Source organism: the organism of the source record quoted next, unplaced genomic scaffold (genome assembly GCF_019419815.1).
Source record: "Pyrus x bretschneideri cultivar Hongxiangsu unplaced genomic scaffold, Pyrus_bretschneideri_v1 Contig23, whole genome shotgun sequence".
Taxonomy (NCBI): Eukaryota; Viridiplantae; Streptophyta; class Magnoliopsida; order Rosales; family Rosaceae; genus Pyrus; species Pyrus x bretschneideri.
Window position 1 is genome coordinate 3,604,038 of NW_025999535.1, and position 22,094 is coordinate 3,626,131.

Below are 22,094 nucleotides of genomic sequence, written 5' to 3' on the forward strand. Positions count from 1 at the left end.
AAGACCTGATATAGTTTATGGTGTTGGACTCGTGAGTCGATACATGGAAACACCAAGGGAGTCTCATTGGCTGGCCGCCAAGAGAATTTTGAGGTACATAAGAGGTACTCTAAACTATGGTCTGTTTTATAATTTTGGTGAAGATACAAAATTATTTGGTTATTCAGATAGTGATTGGGGAGGTGACCAAGATGAAAGGAAAAGCACAACTGGCTATGTGTTTTTTCTAGGATCAACAGCTTTCTCATGAACTTCAAATAAGCAATCAATTGTTGCTTTGTCATCGTGTGAAGCCGAGTACGTTGCTGTAGCCTCAACCGTGTGTGAGGCAATTTGGTTAAGAAATCTGTTGAAGTCAGTGTGTCATCCACAAGTGGAATCGACTGTGATTCATGTGGATAACATCTCAGCTATCAAGCTTGCTAGGAATCCAGTCCAACATGGAAGGAGTAAGCACATTGATACCAGGTTCCATTTTTTGAGGGACCATGTGAAGCAAAAGACAATTGAGCTTGTCTATTGTCACATGAAGGAACAAGTGGCAGACATCTTCACTAAGTCATTACCAGTTGAATCATTCCGGCTGTTACGTGAAATGCTAGTCATGAAGGCGTTTTAATTTGAGGGGGCATGTTGGAAATACAAATTAAAAGTCATGTGATCTGTCCATGTGATGTTAACCTTTCTTTACAGCTTGTTTCCAGCAAAATATAATCATCATTGCTCCTTCATTATTCAGCCGAATGGTGATGAAAGACAGCAAGTGTGCTGCCATGTGATGTGCTAGCAGGAAGACAGCAGTGTGCTGCCATGTGCTAGTTGAAACTGTGTTATTTGCAGCTGGAAAGACAGCTGCTGTGTGCAACAACTGAAAGGTGGTTATTACAACCTGCCATGATGCAATGCATGTGTATGCCAACTATCAAAGTTGCTGCATGTGTTTGAAAGGGTGTAAAGATGTGGAACACCATCATTCATTATATGTATTGTTGGATTGTTTATTTTTTCAGTTTTGTATAAATAGGCCATCTTGCTATGCCTTAGAGCATCCCATCAAAATCCCATTTCCCATTCATTTAATTTCAGCTTGTAAGCTTTAAGAGTTGTAAACTCTTCTAATATTTCAAAGTGTTTGTTATCACCAAGCTTGCTACTTCTTTCCTTTCTTTGTCCAATTTTATTGAGAGTGAAAGTGAGAGGTGTGATAGAGTTTGTAAACTTATCACCCACATATTTTGGTATTGAGTTAGCAAACTCTTGTTGAATACCAACAAACCTACCGGACGGACTCACACTATTGCAGAATTAGCATCAGCACTAGCCAAAGAAAAGCTAAAAGAGGACGTCCTCTGGCCAAGGGAAAAGGAGAAGCGCAAGAAAGAGGACGTAATAGATAGACGGACGCCCCCCCCTTTGGCCTACCAAAACTGAAAACATCTCACCACCTTCTTCCACGTAGCAATGTACGTGCCCTACTGTCATTCCAACACCGTTTCTTCTTTTGCATAAAACCCACCACCCATTCCCATTACGTCCCAGTAGACTGCCCTTTTTAACAGCATCAAAACCAAATGACCAAAAACCTCCAAATCCAATTTCATCAACCTTCGACAAAAAATTCTAAAACCACCACAATGAACAGCTTCACCAGCTTTTATGAGACGTGGTTTGAGCAGCTCCACCACCTAGTCTACCAGCTCTCCACTTGTCCCATACCTCCCACCAACCCCGACCAACACCACCACCTCCTCCTCCTCGTCCAGAAAGTCATGGCCCACTACGCCGAGTACTACAGTGTCAAGTCTCTTGCCGCGGAGCGTGACAACGTCTCCGTCTTTGTTGCTCCCTGGGCCACCACCCTCGAGCGCTCCCTCTACTGGATAGGCGGGCTGGCGCCCCACCCACTACAAAAAAAAAAAAAAAAAGCTTTGGGTACAAAACAAAGGGCACAATTGAGAATTTTGTGTCAGTTTAACCACCAAAAATTTTAAACAGTTCTCATTCCATAGAGGGCACCATCTATTGTGCCCAATGTTAAAAAAAGCATACACAAAACAGTAATGGGCACGGAAACCATGCCAAGTGGGGTTAGATGACAACTTTTTTACTAAAAATGGGCACTAAACATTTTGTGTCTATAAAAATTATTTGTCAGAGACACTATATGTTCTCTCTCGTTTGTCTTTACCTCCTCTAGCACACCAATAATTAAAATTTATAAAACTGTGGTAAATAATGGTATGGAGCTGTTTATTAATGTGCAATATTTTAGCCTCAAAATAAGTTAGCAATAATGTTGTCCAAATTCATTTTTCGGGAGAGCCAAACCTTAGATCTCTCACTTACAAGTAAAGAAGAATACCATTACACCGTAGTATTAAGTGACATGTCTTAGATTTACAAAGGATCATTTCCAGGTGCAATGAATGTTTGTTAGATTCGTATCATTTTGAACTGCTTTTTAGATTGTTATCTTCCTACAGGTTTGTTTTTTTTATACTTGGTGATATGGTTTTTGGTTTTATAGTAAGTGTTTATTTTTATTTTTTTTACCGTATTAAAAGTCCTACCTGCAGTGACACATAACCAACAATTGTGCCCTTAGGGTCTGTCTTCGTGCAAAAGTTAGTTGGTCTTCAGATAGACAAATGAGTTAATAATTGTAGATTCCTTTTTATGACACTAATGATAGAAATTGTGTCCACTAAATATTAGTAAATAATAAATCACTCTACTTCTCATTGGCTCTTCAAATAGAGAATATATATTAATAATTATAAATTCCTTTTTCTGACACAAATGTTAGAAATTGTGTCCAGTAAATATCAATAAATAATAAATCACTCAATAGCCAAAGAATATGTTGGCACAATTACGATTTGTGCCTTTATTCTAGTATAAAACGTCCACACTCCCTTACTAATTTGTATATGGAAATTTAGAAGGTTGCTTCATACACTTGTGTTTCTTTTGAATTTGATCAAGTTCTACATCATTGAGAATGGCAGACAGGCAATGTCGTAGAGTTAGAATTGGAACCGAATCTCCAGCATCGCATTCGTCTATTGCTTCCAACATTACAACAGCAAATTCCACAACGAATCCTCCAACTCAACGTCCACGACAACCTATTAATGTCGGGCGCATACCTCATTCTATTGATAATCAATACATTCTTACTACTATGGTCGCCTTGGCTACGCATTACCCTCCAATAATAGCTGAGTACGCGCACCTCAAGGACGTGTATTGCCAACATGGGCAAACCCAGGTAGGACTGAACAATACTCTATCAATTTGTTTCTGCTGAAACAACAACTGAAGAGTCTAGTAGTTATGTCGTTATTATTGAAGAACCATGCACTTATCAAGCACAAATTCGTCCTAGAGGTCTGTCTCTCCCACAAATGAGCTCATGAAATATGCAGAATGTTACCGTTGAGATTTTAAGCAGCGATGACGAGGACAATTAATATATTTTGTATTATGTTATATTTCACTAGTGTGTGAAAATATAATTATCTTATGCTATGTTGGACTCCTCTTGGGTCCTTTTATCAACTTATTTAGTATTACAATATAATAATGTTTTCTTTCTAATTGGCCCATGATATAGATACTCCCAACAATGTATATTTTTTGGTTTATAATTATGTTTCATGTCTGGTTCATACAAAAAAGAAAAAAGAAAAGAAAAAAAAGAAAAGAAAAACGAAAAAAAAAAAAAGAAAAAATAAATAAAAGAACAACACAAGCCTTTTATCATGCTAAACACAACTAACCTTCGATGGAACTTCAAAATTAAAATAAAATTGGACTATAACTAATAATGGCTTTGTGAAATCCCATCCCCGGAATTTCGCTATTAATTACGTATCTCGTGATTTAAATTCGTATTTCAAGTTTAAATTATTTTCATTAGTTAATTTTAATTTCGTTGATTTTTGAATTAAATCGAATAACTATCAGGTTTGAATTTTCGTAATCAATCTTTAAAATTCATTGACCTTTTGAGTTCACAATTGATGCTTTCAAATAGATCTCGAAATCCACGAACGCATAGACGAAAGCCATTTGCGAGTCCGGATGATAATAGTATAGTTACAGACATTTGGAGTCGTTTCACTAAACTATAGATTGAAAGGAATATAAACTCCCATCTTGTGGGAAAGAGGTCATTCAGGCCAAAGGGAAGGAACCAATCAGTTAAATGGTGGAGGACCAATCAGAATTTGGGGGGGGGGGGGGTGAGCAATCAATCAGAAATCAGGAAGAAAAAAAAACTACTATATGAATCGATGCTTAAGTTGTGCTTTGCCATATCCCGGAGGCGGGGTATGATAGACATACGGATACTTGATGACGTCATGTGTCGATCCTGGACGTATGTCCAGATCAAGAAGTGACAAGCTATAAAATTGGATTTATATTAAGTTTCCCCTTCTCCAAATTGGACTTCTCCCTCTATTTTATGGTGCAAGTTTGGGTTTTCCCACCACCAAATTCAAAAACTTGGGTTTCCACCACCGCATTACACAATTGTGCCCACTAACTCTTATAATAATAATTAAAAATAGTTGTTATAATAATAATTTTGCCCACTAACTCTAATAATAATAATTAAAATTATACCCTAATTCTATCTCGGGTCCCTTCTATCTCTCAGTTCGTCTCACCCTCCCACTCCAAAAATTCGAATGCCGCTCCTCCCCGCTTCTCCGTCCAATTGGAACCCACTCCTCTGTCGAGTCCGTCCACTTCAACGCCGCTCCTCTGTCTAGTTCAAGGGCAGTCACTCCAACGACACACACAAAGGCACAAGAGGCCCAAAATACAAGTAAGCTTTCTTAAATTCAATTTTTCAATGGGTTTTTGTTCTTTAGGGTTTAGGGTCAAATTGGATGTTTATTTTGTCGAATATGGTTTATAGTTTGAGGACAGTGGGTTTGGGATTAGGAATCTAGGATGGGTGCAGGTCTTTGGGATTGGAAGGGTTTCAAGTTGGGTGTGCTCCGGTTTAGGGTGGATGTAGGACTTGGACGTCATTGGGAGGGTGGGTGGGTAACGGTTCATAGGTTTAGGTTTAGGGTGGGTGGGTGCAACGGCTGCAGCTTTTTTGCTTGGTATGAAATTGACAAATAGAACTAGGGTTGATTATGTTTATGTTTATGAAATTGTAGTGCTAATTATGTTCATGTGAAATTGACAAATAGGATTGATTATGTAGTTTGAGTTTTCTCCTTTCATTGATGTTATAGATAAACTTAGAATTTCGTTCTTATAAATTGTCAAAAAACGACTCCTACAACTATTTTGCTTGGTAACGTCAAAAAGAGTCAACCTCCAGTGCGATGGGCCACCCTTCCGCCACTAGAGGCTACACTTCTCTTTCCACACTTCTGGTTTTGCTCTAACTCAAATCCCTAGTGACCACGCAATCTGTGATCAATTTCTAACCCTCATACTCTTCCTAAAGGGTCTTTTGTTGTGGATTATTTTTTATTTGATACTTCATCAAATCCGAAACTTATCGAATGCTGTCAAATGCATATCATGGTCAATGGATGAGGCTGTCAAATGAGTAAATGAATAGTTGTCTGGTGTTAACTGTATATTCATTGCTGTAAATGAATAGTTCTTGTTGATTACACTTCATTTGCAATTTGCAATGTAGATGGCTAATCGGATGCTTAATGATAATGCATTTTTGGCATCTATGGAAACTTAAGTACCCAGTTAGTACATCCATGTAAGTTTTCTGTGTTTTGTCTTCGTTTGATAGAATTCCTGCACTTAACCTAAAGCAAGAGTGAAATATAAAGTACGTTTGATAATGCTTTCATCTTTATCTCCTTTCATTTTTAAAGTACGATTGTATACTTGTAAACGTGTGTTGGTTGTTCAGGTGCCATGGATACAAGTTAGCAAGTCCTTGTCATTGCTGTTAGTGGTTAAGCCTTCAGTTTTCCTTGTGGTTGTTGGAATGGGAAGGTATGAAATTCGTACCTATTTCGTTGTGTTTTTCTGTTATCACGAGATTAATGCTTTAATACTACAGTAGAAATGAGAATTTATGCTCCTTTAGTTTATTTCAATTAAGTCACTTTTAGAATTAACAATTACCATGCATCCAATTCTAGGACTTTATATTTACTTGTTGGGGAGTTGAGTTTTTTTATACAGTTTGTAAGTGACCCCACTTCACATACTCTGCAAGTAGCTAAACTTGGTAATGAATCTTTATATGCAATAAGTCAAATGCTTTCTCAAACATGAACTCAAAGACAGATAGTAGAATTGATATCAAAGTAATGATGTTTTTTGTATGTTCTTAGGGTGCACTCCTTGTCCAATGATGTGTAATTTTTGTTACATAAACAAAAGGTTTGTCTCTTCTCAAAAATAATAATCCAAAATTTATTATGTGATCTTTTGATTTGATTGCCTTTGTATCCAATATCTTTAAATCCCACGGTGTGTTCAAACTGAGTAGATTTGTTGGACATTCTTCATCTTAGGACAAGCCAGACTTATATTATGGTTGAGAAGCAAAATTCATTTGATGAATTTGAATTTAGCAGTCTCTAGATAGCATCTTAATAACTTGATGGGCTGAATGAATTGGCATCTACTTGCAGATTCTGCACATTAGCTTGTTAGTCTTTAATGCTCTTGCGATAAAGGGCGTTTCAGCTCTCTAGTGGCAGTCGATCAGTGTTTTCTTAGAAAGAAAATGCCAATGCAGTTCTCCTTGTTGCAAGCCAGGTGAGACATATGTACATCTATCCTCTCAAAACCTTGCACATTTCTTTTTCTTTCTAAAGTTTACTTTCTCTGACCACTATGAAATATGTTTGCCCTCCAACTGTTGAACTTCCCATCCTTGGTGAAATGTGACTTTGTCTGTGATCTCTTATAGGTCAAACTGACATTATTTAGAATAATTATCAACTTTTGTCGTTGTAAGTAGCAATTTACTACAAAGAAGTATCAACTTTTATCTTGCTTATCCATTTACTGATGTCCAGAATTAGAGATGAAATATTGTAGTCAATTAAATATATTTTTTTTAGTACTTGTTAGATTATGCATGTAGTTATGAATGCATATTTATGGTGTACGATCGACGTGTGTAATTTACTACCTCTCAAATATCCAAACCAGTAATGTTCACTTTTTTTTGGAATATTAGATTTTTTTTTTTCCATTAAAAACACCATAAAATAGTACAAGTAGGATAAACAAGACACGCTCAAAACTCAGACCGAATACCAAGAATAAAAGCTGCAATTTACAAATGATCGATACGCTGGCTGAGAAGTATTATATGGAATAAGAATGAAAGCATTTCCATCAGCACTTCACATATTGTTGCTTACTGTTGCACCATTCTCTACAAAAAAACAATAAAATAAAATTAGAAATATAAAAGGGAATTATTATTGGCATTCTAAAAATCTCATTTTGCACTCCAAACTTTCTATACTTAGAAAGAAAAATACGCTTGTTAGGAGTGTAGAATAAGATTTTTAAAGTGGTAATAACAATTTCCATATAAAAAATGTAAAAATCAAGTAACAAAATAAGTTAAGACAATAAGACCATCTCCAACCGAAGGAGGGCCAAAAGGCTCGTTTTAACCATCTGGCCCTCCAAGAAATTTATATTTTAATGAACAGTGCTGGGCCATATTTCTTACCGTCTCCAACTGAGGGCCAAACCAAGCATAGCCCTATCACCAAAAATCATCTCTAACCAAGGGTCAAAGGGCCAAACATAATTTATTATTTTAATTGAATTACTATGGTTACTTAAATTAAATTACTTCAATAAATTTATATTATGGATTGTCAATAATTTTCATGTTGTTAAATGTTTTTAAAAATGTTGTTTAAGTGTCATGTTGTTAATATTTTTTTTATGTTGTTTAATGTTACTTAATGCTATTTAATGTTGTTTAATATTGTTTAATGTTGTTTCATTTACTTAATGTAAAAAACAAAACAAAATAACTATAAAAAAAAAAAATCAAATATGACGTCAGCATGTGGCCCCGCCCGGCGTCGGCAGGTTGGCCCTTATGTCACATCCCGACCCGAAGGGGACCACTTCCAGGGCCCGACTCCACCGTAGCACGATATTGTCCGCTTTGAGCCCCGACCATGCCCTCATGACTTTGTTTTTGAGAACGATCACACGAGAACTTCTCAATGGGTCACCCATCCTGGGAATGCTCTCACGCGCTACTCGTTTAACTTCGGAGTTCCTATGGAACCCGAAGCCACTGAGCTCCTAAAAGGCCTCGTGCTAGGTAGAGATGAGAATATACATATAAGGATTATGAGCGATGTGAGATGTTACACCTTAGGTCCTTTTTTGTCCAGTGGGGCTCAAGAGTCCTTTGACCTGGCCCTCGGTTGGAGACAGTTTTCAGACTATTTTCAGCCCTCTGGCCCTCTAGCCCTCTGGATTCTTCGGTTGGAAATTGTCTAAGAATAATGAGTCAAATCAAAATAAAGAAAATGATAATAAAACACAAAGGTGTATAAAACTTTTCTTTTCCCTTCCTACACCAAACTGGCACATGTGCTGTCAATTGTCATTGCCCACAAAGCTTCACTTCACATAATCTGACACCCATTTTGATTTTCATCACTGAACAACGTGAAGGAATCAGATGGCGGTGGTGAATAATACGGTGGTAATTGGTCAAACCCAATGAAGGTACCGGTGAGTCAGCCTAACTAGGGTTACGGGCAAAGTGAAATTCTTTCATAGCCTCTTGGGGCCTAGAAGGAATGAATAACCATAACTTACCACCAGTTATCCCTCTTTTAAAACACCAAAAAATAAAATAAAATGAATTTACTGGTGCACCGTGCACCGGCTAAAAGAAGATTAGAAGAAATAGTGTAAGAAAGGGACAAGGCGCGTGAGGGGACATAAATTGGGAAAGACCAGATTAACCAAACGCATGGTAGCCAAGTCATATGGATGCCCAGACTAGGACAAAAATACGTAAGAGCCGTAAGGCGTTGGCAAGTAATCTCTTCTTGCACTGCAAAGTCTGCATATACCTGATGCAAACTTCCTTCACCAAGATCATTTGCAGAGGGTGCACAACCACAACTTGGGAGAGTTACCCCAATACGCTCCACAAAATTAACATGCATGGGAAGCATTGAACGAAATAGCATACCCACAAATTTTACGTAGGAAGGATCAAACTCTCTGGCTTCGTTCTTTCTTCATCATTGATGAGTAAATTTAGACGCATCAAACTGACTGTTTATAGACACCAAACTTACATATTTGTAGACATGCCAACTGAAACGCTAGCGGACATGTACACAAAACTGAACCCGTAGCAGAAAGACTCTCAGTTGACATTGTCGCATACCCATCCTGTAATGCAAGGGGCCCAATATTATTGTTGACTCACTTGATAATGTTAATTCACCAAAATGGAAAGAGAAAAAATGTATTATTATTTTCATATATAAAATTAAAATTTTAATCATGTAATCAGTACCTTGAGCTTTGATTATGGTTCTAGGGAGGATCAGTTAGAGCTTCATTTCAATTCAATGAATATTGTATGAACAAAGTTTTTAGCGTTTATCAATTCGTCCATCTATGAAATATGGAGATTTGCATTGATTCTTCGTGACTATATATGACCTATATCTATTAATGTAACAATTTGCACGATAGTGAATGTTAAAAAATAAACACGGTGAGATATTGGAGAAAACTATATTAATCACGTCTCATGTTACATGCCTAATTAATTATATGAGAGACTCTAGAAGGATCTTCTATCATTTGGTTTTCAATCTTCTATATCTGATATATGTTTGTCGAAAACCATAAAAAAAATAAATAAATAAATAAAAAAATCTCATCTTACACTAATTTTTATTGTACGTAGATGATATGTTTGGTGATTCTAATTCTCGTTTTTGTTTGAAAAAAAATGATACTTTGTCTTGCTCGAATGCCATATTTTAGCTTTGTTTATATTGTGGAATTATATATGCTTAAGATTTTGATTTGAAGTTTACATTTTTTTTAGTTTGGGGTTAAGTTGTGAATTTTTGTGCAAATTGATGCCGTGGTTGTAGCTTGTAGAGAAAATGCAATCTCATTTCTTAGATTGAATGAAAACAATTTCTTTCAAAACCAAACAAAAGAGATTAATATATCCAAAACTAGCAAAATTCAACATCAAATTCTAACCCAAGCAACAATGTTTTATGGGAATTCAGTGTTGGGTGTAGTTTTCGGGTGGATGAGAGACAAAGATCGATGCAAACAGAGATTGAGAGGTGGTGATGGCTAGTGTTTCTTCTGCTATTATTAATGAGTTGTTGTATGGAAGAATTGAATGTGTGTACCAAGACATTGGTTTATCGTTTAAAATTTGAAAACCCTCGAAGTTTTTAGATGACTTATGCCCACAAATTTAGGACTCGATTAATGATATAATTATCATGAATTTTTTTATACAACGATATATTTACACGAAAAGTGTAAGGTATAAATTTGTAGACCTTTCAATTATCATAAATTTTAAGATTACGAAGTTTGGGATTATACATAGGTGGCAACAATTCATTACTATTATGGCATGGCTTGAACAATTTAATACAGAGGTGGATTGTCTACTCTCCCATTTCCATACTCTCTCATGCCCTCCTATTTGTATGATCATGGTTAAACCACATCAACATTTTATATTCCTATTACTTTTTGTTTTATTATTTCTATAAAAAAAATAATATAAAATATTAACGTGACTTAACAGTGACTACACATCATCATATGAGGATATGGAAAGAGTATGAAAATGGAAGGGCAAATAATCCGTCTCCATTTAATACACATAATCACATGTGGTTTTCTTTGGGAATGTTTTTTTTTCTCCAAAGCCCAACTAGCTCGAGCACAGCCCTAAAGTTTATTTGTAGAGGTTTGAATTATATTTTTTTGATGTTTGCCCTATTAGAGACGATTTAATTTTACTTATATTTTGCGTGACCTGATTATTTTCAGGCAGCTCATCTTTGAATTAAAATTAGTTGTATTATAAAAAACTTTCTCTATTTTTATTTAAATTTTAAAATTTAAATAGAGTGTGTTATGTTTACCAAGGTGTGGGTTTTGTGTAATTAAAAAAAATTGCTTTACATGTAATTACCAAATTGCTCATTTTTTTAACTTTTGTTTAATTTTAATGAGAAAGTTAGAATGTTAATTTTATGAAATTTTAGTTGATTAGTAAAACTTTGTTAATGTATGATTTAGATTATACTATTGATACTGATTTTCCGTTTGAATTACTATCCATTACCATTATACTATCTCATGATGATTCAGGAAAATGACATATATCAATTAAAAAGAACCGAAACCACTGTTTTCCAATTATTGCAAAATGGGATGTGATATCCACACATCTCATTTTACTTCTCACATATATTTTTAATTTTCAATCGTCGGATCAGATGAATTGAATAAGATCAATGGACAAAAATTATCAAGGGTGTGAGAGAAGTAAAATATGAGTGTGAGCACACCCCTTACAAAATATAGAGTAAATTGGAGAGGAAAGGGACGGTTTCACCAAATCCATTAAATTTGGGGATCTGAACCGTTAAAATGTCATCGAACAGTTAAAGTTATTATAACTTTAAAATAGACATCTGTTTATATCTATTAAATCAAATTTCAATCGTGAAAATTCTCAAACTTGTTGAATTTGATGACAGGGATTCAGAATCTAATCGGAGAGACAGGTAAACAAAGTCCAAGCAATAACTGGCCGTCACTGGTTACTGACTGACAGTATTCTGCCGTGCCATTACCGGCTTTCAGCGGTTACGTTTAAATTTAATAGCCCCAGTCAAACGCCCACCACGCGTTCACAACACCGCTAACCTCACCCCCACGTCACCCAACGCCTCTTTCCATCTGTCGCCACGCGTCCGCTCCTCGCTATGCACTGGCCTCCCATACCTCACCCGTCACAGCCTCGTCCCGATATCAAAATTCAGTTTCTCAATCACCATCAACCCCTACCACTCTCGTTCTCTCTCTCTCTCCAAACCCAAAAAAAACTGCTTCTCCTTCGCAATGAGTTCGAGATCGGAACCCTAACCCTAACCCTAGAGCCCCAATTCGAAGCTATGGCTCTGCGGAAAGCCTTTCTCTCCCGGAAATTCTCCAAATCGTTCAGGGAATTGTTCGGCGACGAGGATCAGGCGCGTGGGGGGGACGGCCGAGTCGTCCGAGACGCGGCCGAGTTGGACCGCGTCGCAGACTGTCCCGACTCGTCGTCGTCTTCGTGGTCGGCTATGCTCCCGGAGCTCCTCGGCGAGATCATACGGAGAGTGGAGGCTAGCGAGGACAAATGGCCTCACCGCCAAAACGTGGTCGCTTGTGCCTGTGTCTGCAAGCGGTGGAGGGATATCACCAAGGAGATCGCGCGGTCGCCTTCGTACAGTGGAAAAATCACCTTCCCTTCGTGCCTTAAACAGGTATTCCCTTTGGCGATATAGTTTTCGATTTGTTTATTCACTTTTTAGGAGAATTTAGGTTAAGCAAGTTTGTGTAATCTGGAATTTGAATAGTTCTGAGGAGATCGATCAGGATTGTTTGGAAAATTGTTATTTTGGTGGAAGATCATCATGCAGTTTTCGAAAGACGTGTTGAAATTCGCTGTAGAAATCTGAAACTTTAATGGGTTGCAGAGTCATAATGGGGTTCATCTGTGATCAGATCCGAAAAAAGCGACTGACTTTCGAAGAATGTGCATTTTTAAGGAGGTTCATCCTTTGAGACACCGCATTTGTATTCTTTTGCAGGATTAGCTCAACATTTTTCCCCTTTGATAATGATATCGTGATTGGTTTCAAAATGAAATTTACGATTGAAGTCTGAAATTATAAGTGATTTTATTGGATGATCGCAAGATCAAGGACTAGGTAGTTTAAAATCTTTATGGTTCGCAAAGTCATAGCGGGGTTTGCCTGTGATCAGAGCGAATTGGCATAGTTATGAACTAAGTGAGTAAAATTTGAAGTGCATTGTTAAGAAGGTGCATGCCTTGAAATATACCAAACATTTGGTAGTTATATATGCTCTTGCCCGTAAGTACCCAGCCATTTGTATTTCATATATTGTTTTGAATCTTTTGTTTTGTCTGAAAAGCAATAAATTTTATGAAATCTACCATAAAGTTATGTCTCCATTTAGCAGAACTAAAATCTAAACCGGTAATGTTGTTAGTGAAGAAATTAGGGATTTTATGGCGGATTATTGTTATACTTCAATGATAGTTCTTACAGGGAAAAGAGAATGATATATGAAGATTGTTTCTTTTCTGCTTCTGGTATAGCTGGTTTTTAGTCATCTCTTGAAGAGAGATTGAAGTTTTAATATTAAGTTGCTTCCGGTTTATCGTTGACAATAATAATGTGTTAAATGGTTTAAATGTAGTGGTATTTAATAAATTGATCTGAAACTGATGATCTTATACTTTTTTTTATTCTTGCAGCCAGGGCCACACGATTTTACCCACCAATGTCTAATAAAACGAAACAAGAAGACCTCAACGTTTTACCTTTATCTAGCACTTACCCCATGTGAGTATGTATATGAGAACAACTTCCGAATGACTTCCTCCTCCTATGTGTCTTCAAAAGCTGTTTTGCTGTACGATATGAAAACTTTGACATGCATGTCACCGAAGCCAATATCTGAAAGGGGCAAATTTCTTGGGCCAAACCTGTTTAAGTTGACTTTAATGTGCTTGAAGAAATGGAGGAATTTTCTGGCGATTGAATTGCTAAGTTGACTTGACTTAGCAGGATTTGGGCAATCTTAGAATTGTCAAACAAAACCCTTGATTTCGTGGTCTTAAATAGTTTTCGACTTGATATTAATTTGGTTCGCAGCCTGACCCAACCTAATTACATGTGAAAGGACGGGTCATAGCTCTAACAATTAGAGAGATATAGGTTTTAAACTGCTATCATTTGCCTGAAGAAGAAATTTTTGAGGGGCACGTAGTCGATGCTGAAAAAAACTTTGTAAAATAGACCTTTAAGTTTGAGATGTTTAACTTACTGTGAACTTTAAGTTTGCAGAAGATCAGGGCTATAGTGACTCTTGCTGCCTTCTTAATTCTCATCCTCCTATTGTATGCAGTTGATCTATTGTGTTATTTGATACTTTTTTTTTAGTGGTTCTTGACAGCTTGCGTGATGCTTATTGTTGAATGGTTTCTTATTCTCATGCAATTTTTTTCCTCTCTTCGTCCAGCATTCACCGATAAGGGAAAGTTTCTTTTAGCTGCACGGAGATATAGGCATGGCTCACACACCGAGTATATAATATCACTTGATGCTGATGACATATCCCAAGGAAGCAATGCTTATGTAGGAAAATTAAGGTAAGACTTTTTTGTGAAAGGAAGTTAAGTTAGAGGACCATTTTTCGGTATGTCAGTGAGAGGTTTTTTACCAAGTTTGGCTGACATGTTATCCTCATTTTGTAGAATTCAGAGCCAGCTTGGTAGTGAGTTTTTAGTAATTTGCATTCCATTGGATTACAAGAACAAATTTGAATGTTAAACACGATTTCTTGAACTTTTGCAGCTCAGATTTTCTGGGCACCAATTTTACAATCTATGATAGCCAGCCACCGCATAGTGGTGCAAAGCCTGCAAGCAGTAGGTCTACCCGTCGTTTTGCAAGCAAGCAAATAAGCCCCCAAGTTCCGGCAGGCAACTTTGAAGTTGGGCAGGTCTCTTACAAATTCAACCTTCTAAAATCAAGAGGTCCAAGAAGGATGATTTGCCCGCTTAATTGCCCACCATCAGATGAAACTGCCATTGAAAAACCCATGGACAAATGTAAGTTGAAGAAAACAGCTTCTACCAGTTACGGCTACACTGTCTTGAGGAACAAAGCTCCAAGATGGCATGATCAGTTGCAGTGCTGGTGTTTGAATTTCCATGGTCGGGTCACGGTGGCATCAGTAAAGAACTTTCAACTGGTTGCAACTGGGGACCCAAGCCTGCCAGGAGGGAAAGGAGACGAAGAAACGGTTCTCCAGTTCGGGAAAGTTGGTGATGATACATTTACCATGGATTATAGGCAGCCCTTGTCAGCCTTCCAGGCATTTGCTATTTGCCTTACCAGCTTTGGCACCAAACTGGCTTGTGAGTAAAGGTTATTTCTTTTGTATTGATTTTTTCTCTCTTAATGTTATATTTAAAGAGTGCCGGTGCTGGTGCCGGTGGAGATTTCCTTGTGTTCTCCGCTCTACATAAGAAATTTCAACGGTTCAGTTTTGGTTGGACGATGCTTATTATGTAAATATTGCTTTTGTATGATTTTGTCATGGGCTGGCTGTTGAAATCATTGGCGGTTTTTAATATATGTAAATTTTAGAAATAATTGTAAGACGTCGAAGGGGGTCGATTTTACATTCATGTCACATCTCAATGGCTTTGAATGAAAGATTGATTTGATTTTTTCACCCCAAGATATGACAGCGAAGCTATAATACCCCGGGCTATTGAATACTCTGCCACTAAGATCTCTTTAGATCCAATCCATTGGTCGTCCAATTTTCTGTGAATCCGTTGTATTGGATCTAAGGGCTCGAAGTCGTGGCGGAGTATTTTAGATATTTTTGGATATTATGATCCTCTGAAGGATGAAGCCATCAAGCCATCCATTGAAACCTTGCAAGTTCTAGATTTGTATTCTTTAATCTTAACGCAGCGGTGCGATTGTCACACTAAAAGACAAACGCTTTTTTCAAATAAGAAACTCATCCATTGAAAACTTCGTCTTTAATATTGCATTGCAGTGTTGAAGAAGCCCTCCCATCTTCCTAAACGCGCAACAAACCAAACAGCAGAATTTCCCACCTTGGTGGTTTTTCTCATAAAAAAAAAAAAAAACCCCCAAATAATAGTGGAGCAAGAATTGATTCAAAGGTTGGGCAGAATGCGCCTCAACGAATTTTAAATACATCAAATTTCATTGAGATTGATTCAGTAAGATACATCTACTCTCTGCAATGTGCTAAAAACTAGTCGATACAGTCATCCGAACAAGAGGCAAATTTCAAGAAATGCAAATGCTTCTTCAAGTCTTTCCTCAAAAATCACCATCCACAATTCCATGCCTAGTCAAAACTATCTCCTTCACAAGATTTCTGTAAGTGAAGGGTCGAACCGCTGCTCGCAAAAACAGCTGCGGAGGAATCTTACTCTTCTTGATCCTTTTCCTCCATGGACCATAGCCAGCTACCTTCCATTCTTCAGCACTCACTGTCGGTCGTTTTCCCCTCATGGCGGTTTCATCACCATCACCATCTTCGTCGTCCTCCAAGTTTTGATTTTTGTACCCTTCCATTGTCCTCAATTGCTTCTTATAGTACTCCGTAGTTGCCTCTACACTCTGTTTTGCTAGCTTTTCCATTGCATCCGAGCTACTCACCGCCTTTTCAAACTCCTCCTCCCAGTACTTCTCATCCTCTTCTTCACTCAACTCTTCCGCATCAACTCCCAATTCATCGTCTCCGTCATCTTCCTCCTCATCATCATCCTCAAATTCACTCTCATCACCATCTTCCATTTCCATAACAACATTATCCTCCTCATTATCAACCTCGTCATCCTCAACCCACTCTGTAAACTCCTTCTCGGCCACATTGATGCCGCTGCCCTCATTATCATCATCCGGTGCATCACAACCCAACTCCCACTCCTCCAACTTGGCCTTCCACTCCTTCGTATACGGATGCAACAACTGAACCGGATGATTCTTCAGCAAAAACCCCAAACACCTTGACTTCTCCTCATCACTCAACTTCTCAAAACCCTTCACCACATCATCCACAATCGCCTTCTGATTCACCTTCACAATCTTACACAACCCACCAAAGTAAGTGCACATTTCAACACTCCCATCAGCTCTCTCCAGCTCAAACAAGTAATCCTCCTCCGTTTTCGGATCAAGAAATGGGGTCAACACCTTGAAAAAATCGTCCTGAGGCTCGAACCTACACTGATAAACTGGCCTCTTCACATATATAATATCGGGTCTAAACCAAGCTGCACACTTTGTTATCAAAGATCTAGTCAAATTCCCAAGCCTGCCCATCAAACTCCACTTGTCCAGCCTCTGCTTTTCGCCTTCCACCACCACCTCACACACCAAAGTCCACTGCTGCCACGGAAAATCCGAAAGCCGCCACCTCGGGTGCCTCACAAACACCCAAAAGTACTTCCTCCCTTTGCTTCTATCCAATTGCCCCAATCTCTTCCCAAAATCTTGGCTCATCTCAAATTGCTCAATCTTTTCCCACTCCTCCTGGTCCTTTACTTCCCCAATAATCGTCACCCTCTCGTCGGTAAACCTTCCCCGCACCGGTTGGCCGACGACGACCCCGCGCCAGGAATACGGCCCGAATTCTCCGTACTTGTACCAGTCATGCGGGTGGCGCAAATTGGGGTCGTCCTTCTCCATGAACCGGACCATCCGGTCATACCCGAGCCCGATTTGCTGGAGCTCGTCCTCGGTGAAGTTATCGGCGTACTTCCGGCTCTGGTTCTTGAGCCGATAGAAATTGGACTCGGCGAGCCTTTTGCTTTTCCGGCGAGCATTTTCCCTCACCTCCCGGCGAGAATCCGCGTTACCCTCGATTCGGCCCGGCGACGGTCCGCCTCCGGCCTTCTTCTTGCTCCGGCCGGCGAACGAGCGGAGGTCCCGCCGTAGATGGGGAATTTGGCGGGAAAATGTGAAATTGGGGTCGGAATTTAGCTGGAATTGGGAGGATGAGCTGATGGAGAGGGTTTTGGGGGCCCTGGTGAAGGGTTTTAGGGTTAGGGTTTTGCGGAGAGGATTGGAGAATGGCGTGAGGAGGAAGAGAGAGGGGTTTAGGGTTTTAGAGAGGGAGGGGTCTTTACTCAGCATTTTCGATTTCTCGGAGGATCAGACCAGCTCGGTCGTTAATTAGTGATGAGTAAACGGATAAACGACGCCGTTTAGTGCACTCCAACATTTTACTATAAAACGGGTAAACGGTGCCGTTTAGTGCCTATAGATCTCCACCTGTTGCTTCGTCTTCCTTCTTCTCCATTTCCGAGTCCGATCCAATCAATCAACCATGATGAAGCGAACTCATACGACGGAGCTGGGCAGCATAGCCTGCGAGGAGCTCGGCGAGCTAGGGGCGGGAAAGGAAGGCTGGCTCGTCGACAACCCCAACCTCCTCTGCGCCCTCGATACCCACTCGATCGCGCTCGCCAACCGGTCCGTTATTGTGGTTCTCGGTTGGTCCGAATCTGACGGGACCCGGCTCAAGATCCGACCTGAATTGTCCCCGATCGAGGCGGAGTTCGTCACGGCGGTGGAGTGGTTGGTGTTTGACGAGATAAGGGTGGTTGTGGCCGGGACTTCGTCTGGGTATCTCCTCTTTTTCTCTTTGGGTGGCGGTTTGATTCATAGACAGGTAAAGCTGCTAAATTGGTGATTTGGGTTTGATTAGATGAGCATTTTTCTTAGAATGATGTGAATTTTATTGGTTTTGTTAGACTTTTTGCACGTGGGGTTAGTTAGTAAACGCAACGATTTTGTATGTCATTGTGGTTATTTCTGGTATTGATTATTGAACTGTTGAGTTATTGACTTTAATTAGTTTAGATTTTGCATATATGATTGTTTATATGCCATTATGATTACTTATGGTACATCGTCTGTTGGAAACTTGAGTTATGCTCTTGGTCATGCAACTTTAATGTGTTTGTGGATTTACAGATGGTGTATCCTGTGCGGATTATAAGGTTGAGGGTCCGTGGAACGAAGAGAGACTTGACCCATGAAACATCCTCAGAGGAGGTTTGTGTCGTTATGCCTGGCATAGTTGCTCGTTTTGATGGCTCGGATATTCAGGTAGGGAAACTTTTTGTTTTGTCATTCCTTGCTATGAAGAGTTTTAGCAGTAATGTCATCTTTGAGCATGAAGCATGAAGCATGTGTCTTGAATTATGAAGAGTTTTAGCTGTAATTTCACATACTTTCACTTGTAATGTAGAGATAAGTTTTAATTAAGAAGATTGTATGTGATGTCTATTGGCAGAGACTTGGAAAAAGTTTAGGTCCCCCTTATTTTCTGGTTTAAATTTTGGAGTTGCTTCTAGCGTTAGAAGCTCAATCAATGTGGGTTCTCGTAATATTTTTTACATGCTTGGAATGTAGAATATGTTGCACCAGTGGTTTCAAGATACACAGTCTCGTTTTTGGGATCAAACACCCAAAAAGCGAGGCTCAGATGATTTTGGACATTCCTATGGTAAATTACCTTACCAGTTATGGAGTGTCAGCAAGTATGGTACCTGTGCTGATGCAGCAATTACTGGCATTATGCCTCCGCCACTGATGGAAATCCAGGTATATTCACCCTGCTTATTTAAATATTCTGATGCTTTCTCTTTTAATTGCATGAAATGGAGAAAGATTATAAAAACACACATTGCATCCAAAACATGACAAAAGGAGATGATCAATTTTTCGTAGTTTTTCTGATAGCAATGCTTCTGGTGTTTTTCCCTATAAATCATGGAAAACCTTCTGAAGTTATTCTGGATTTGAATTCAGCTGCTTTTTATTGTTGGGCAGTCAAGTGAACATTATTACTGTGGAATAACTGTTGGAGAGGATGCCGTGATTTCAGCCTTCAGGTTAGTGTGGTGGGATGATACAACTGACAGGATTCTCACTTAGTGTTAAGTGCAGTCTTATATTTGTTTCACTTAAGAGTGCTCATATTTATTAACTACATTTTGTTTCTCCATGTAAAGGCTTTCAGAAGACAAAAATAGGTCTTTGGTCGGAGCAATCTTGTCTAGAGTTGTGCCTGCAACATTTTCGACAATCGCTTCATTATCAAAAATGATTTGGCGGAGTGACCAGGGTTCACCTAAAAAATCAGAGGAGAAACCTCAACCATTTGCACGAGGTGAGATTAATTTACTGTAGTTATTAACTTAAAGTTTATGATTGTTGCCTAAGTACAATTGTGTAGTTTTTCACTCGAATGTATAAATGAAAGAAGGACGAGATTATAAGTACAAAGAACAGAGAAATGGTAACTCATCTTGAAAGTAACTACTTCCCTTGCATCCTTGTCTGTGGTGGTCGTGTCCCCTACTTGCATGACTATTTGTGTTTTCCATACTTTGTTGGCTCTTGGAAGTTTACTACTATGGTATCAAAATAAATAACAATAACTTTTTATAAGACGAAATTTTTAAATATGCACGAGCATGCTTTTGGACTGGTAATGGAACTAAAAGTACATACTTCAGTTCCTCTGTGTGTGCAACATTCAATCAAGTCTAAGGAGATGAGTGATACAACTTGGTTATTATTGTCAGCTCAAATGGAATTAAACCATAAGGGATCATTTGGTGCCTAGGATTGAATGGCTTGGCTCATAAATTCAGGGTATGTCGTGGGTGATTTTAAAATTTGAGGCGATTTGAAGGGTATTAGACATGAAGAAAACTTATCCCTTCTAATCCTACCATTTTGGGGAGGAGTGGAATGAATAAGTTTTCTTAATGAGTAATCCATCTTCTACCTTCAAGTGGACACAATTTTTTCGTTTCTTTCTTCAACATACCTTCATATAGTGGATCGATTCCAATCCAATCCTAGACAACAAACGAGGCCTAAGGTCTTAAGTACTATTATAATATTGAATTTTTTCTTCGTGGATTTGGAGGCCTACTTACCAATCATTAATCAACTGCATTTAAACTCTTTTCCGCTCACTTTTGATATGATTTGTGACAGCTTCACCATTGACATGTTTGAAGGATTTCCCAAGAAAGGGTGAGAAGCTTACGTTATCACCTAGTGGTACATTGGCTGCGATTACAGATTCACTTGGTCGAATATTGCTCTTAGATACTCAAGCACTTGTGATAGTGCGGCTGTGGAAGGTTTTCTCACAGAAACTTTACATTGAATTACATTGATTGTAAAAAATTTCATTTTTGATGTAGTTGTTTTTCCCTGATGGTGGTATGAGTTGATTTGCAGGGATATCGGGATGCTAGTTGCCTATTCATGGAGATGCTCGTCAAAAAAGATACTGCAGCTTCCAGTTCTAGGTATTATGAACCCACGAAGAGTGATTACTGCCTGTGTTTGGCTATTCATGCCCCTCGAAAAGGAATTGTCGAGGTAGGTTTTTTACCATTGCCTCCTGGAACCACATCTCCTTTGTCTGACATCCAAAACTAATGAAAAATGGTTTAAAAACTTTGAGTTTTAACGATAAGGACAAATAAAGGGCAAAGTGAATAGTACCATGATTGACTTTTTAGTGTAAAAATGTGGTTTTTCGTTAAAGTGAACAGTACCGGAAGCTTTTCGTTAAAATTCCTCTTTTTTTTTTTTTTTTTTATATAGTTCTTGTATTTACAATAATGAGATAGTAATTCAAGTGATTAAGATCAAACCTGCACTTAATTTCTATTAATATTTGTGGCAATGTCACGCAGATTTGGCAGATGAGGACCGGACCAAGGCTTCGAGCATTTCAGTGTGCCAAAGGTAGCAAAATACTGCAACCTACGTACAGATTTGGTTCGTCGCTCGCCTCTCCTTATGTTCCGTTGGAGGTTTTCTTATTGAATGGCGACTCTGGTCAAATATCAGTTTTGAATCGAACTCTTTAATTGCGTGTAATATCAGATAATTTGTAAATCTGAGAGTTTATGTAATGAAATGGGATATATTTTATGAAAAATATGATGATTCTTGCGCCACTCAAAAAGTTTTAGCTTGCCCGACTAGTTTGTTAAACTCTCTATACACAGATTATGGTATTTATTATTAATGGAATTAGAAATTTGGTAATGTTTTAATCAACTACTTACAAATTCGTACAAGCCATTTGCAAATGAAAATTTAAATTTGATTTTTCAACAAATAAAAACAATTAATCTACATGATTTTCGGACGAAATGAATCTGAATCAAGAATTTTAATTTCACTTAAATT

The 22,094-nt window shown here is 38.4% G+C and overlaps 3 protein-coding genes across 3 annotated transcripts; 2 read left to right on the top strand and 1 right to left on the bottom strand.

Annotated features, from left to right (window-relative positions):
• Positions 1-12,057: 12,057 nt before the first annotated feature.
• On the top strand, positions 12,058-15,428 carry LOC103926875 (tubby-like F-box protein 7). Its single transcript, XM_009335757.3, has 4 exons — positions 12,058-12,539; positions 13,559-13,646; positions 14,326-14,455; positions 14,661-15,428. The coding sequence occupies exons 1-4, from the start codon at positions 12,189-12,191 to the stop codon at positions 15,232-15,234; spliced, it is 1,143 nt and encodes a 380-aa protein (XP_009334032.2). The 5' UTR covers positions 12,058-12,188; the 3' UTR covers positions 15,235-15,428.
• Positions 15,429-16,001: 573 nt separating this feature from the next.
• On the bottom strand, positions 16,002-18,014 carry LOC103926876. Its single transcript, XM_009335758.3, has one exon. It carries the CDS (start codon positions 17,994-17,996, stop codon positions 16,176-16,178), a length of 1,821 nt encoding a protein of 606 aa, XP_009334033.2. The 5' UTR covers positions 17,997-18,014; the 3' UTR covers positions 16,002-16,175.
• Positions 18,015-18,116: 102 nt separating this feature from the next.
• Positions 18,117-21,859, top strand: LOC103926877 (rab3 GTPase-activating protein non-catalytic subunit). The gene is made up of 8 exons (XM_009335759.3): positions 18,117-18,534; positions 18,840-18,974; positions 19,281-19,472; positions 19,701-19,762; positions 19,883-20,040; positions 20,880-21,028; positions 21,129-21,272; positions 21,593-21,859. The coding sequence occupies exons 1-8, from the start codon at positions 18,190-18,192 to the stop codon at positions 21,767-21,769; spliced, it is 1,362 nt and encodes a 453-aa protein (XP_009334034.2). The 5' UTR covers positions 18,117-18,189; the 3' UTR covers positions 21,770-21,859.
• Positions 21,860-22,094: the final 235 nt, after the last annotated feature.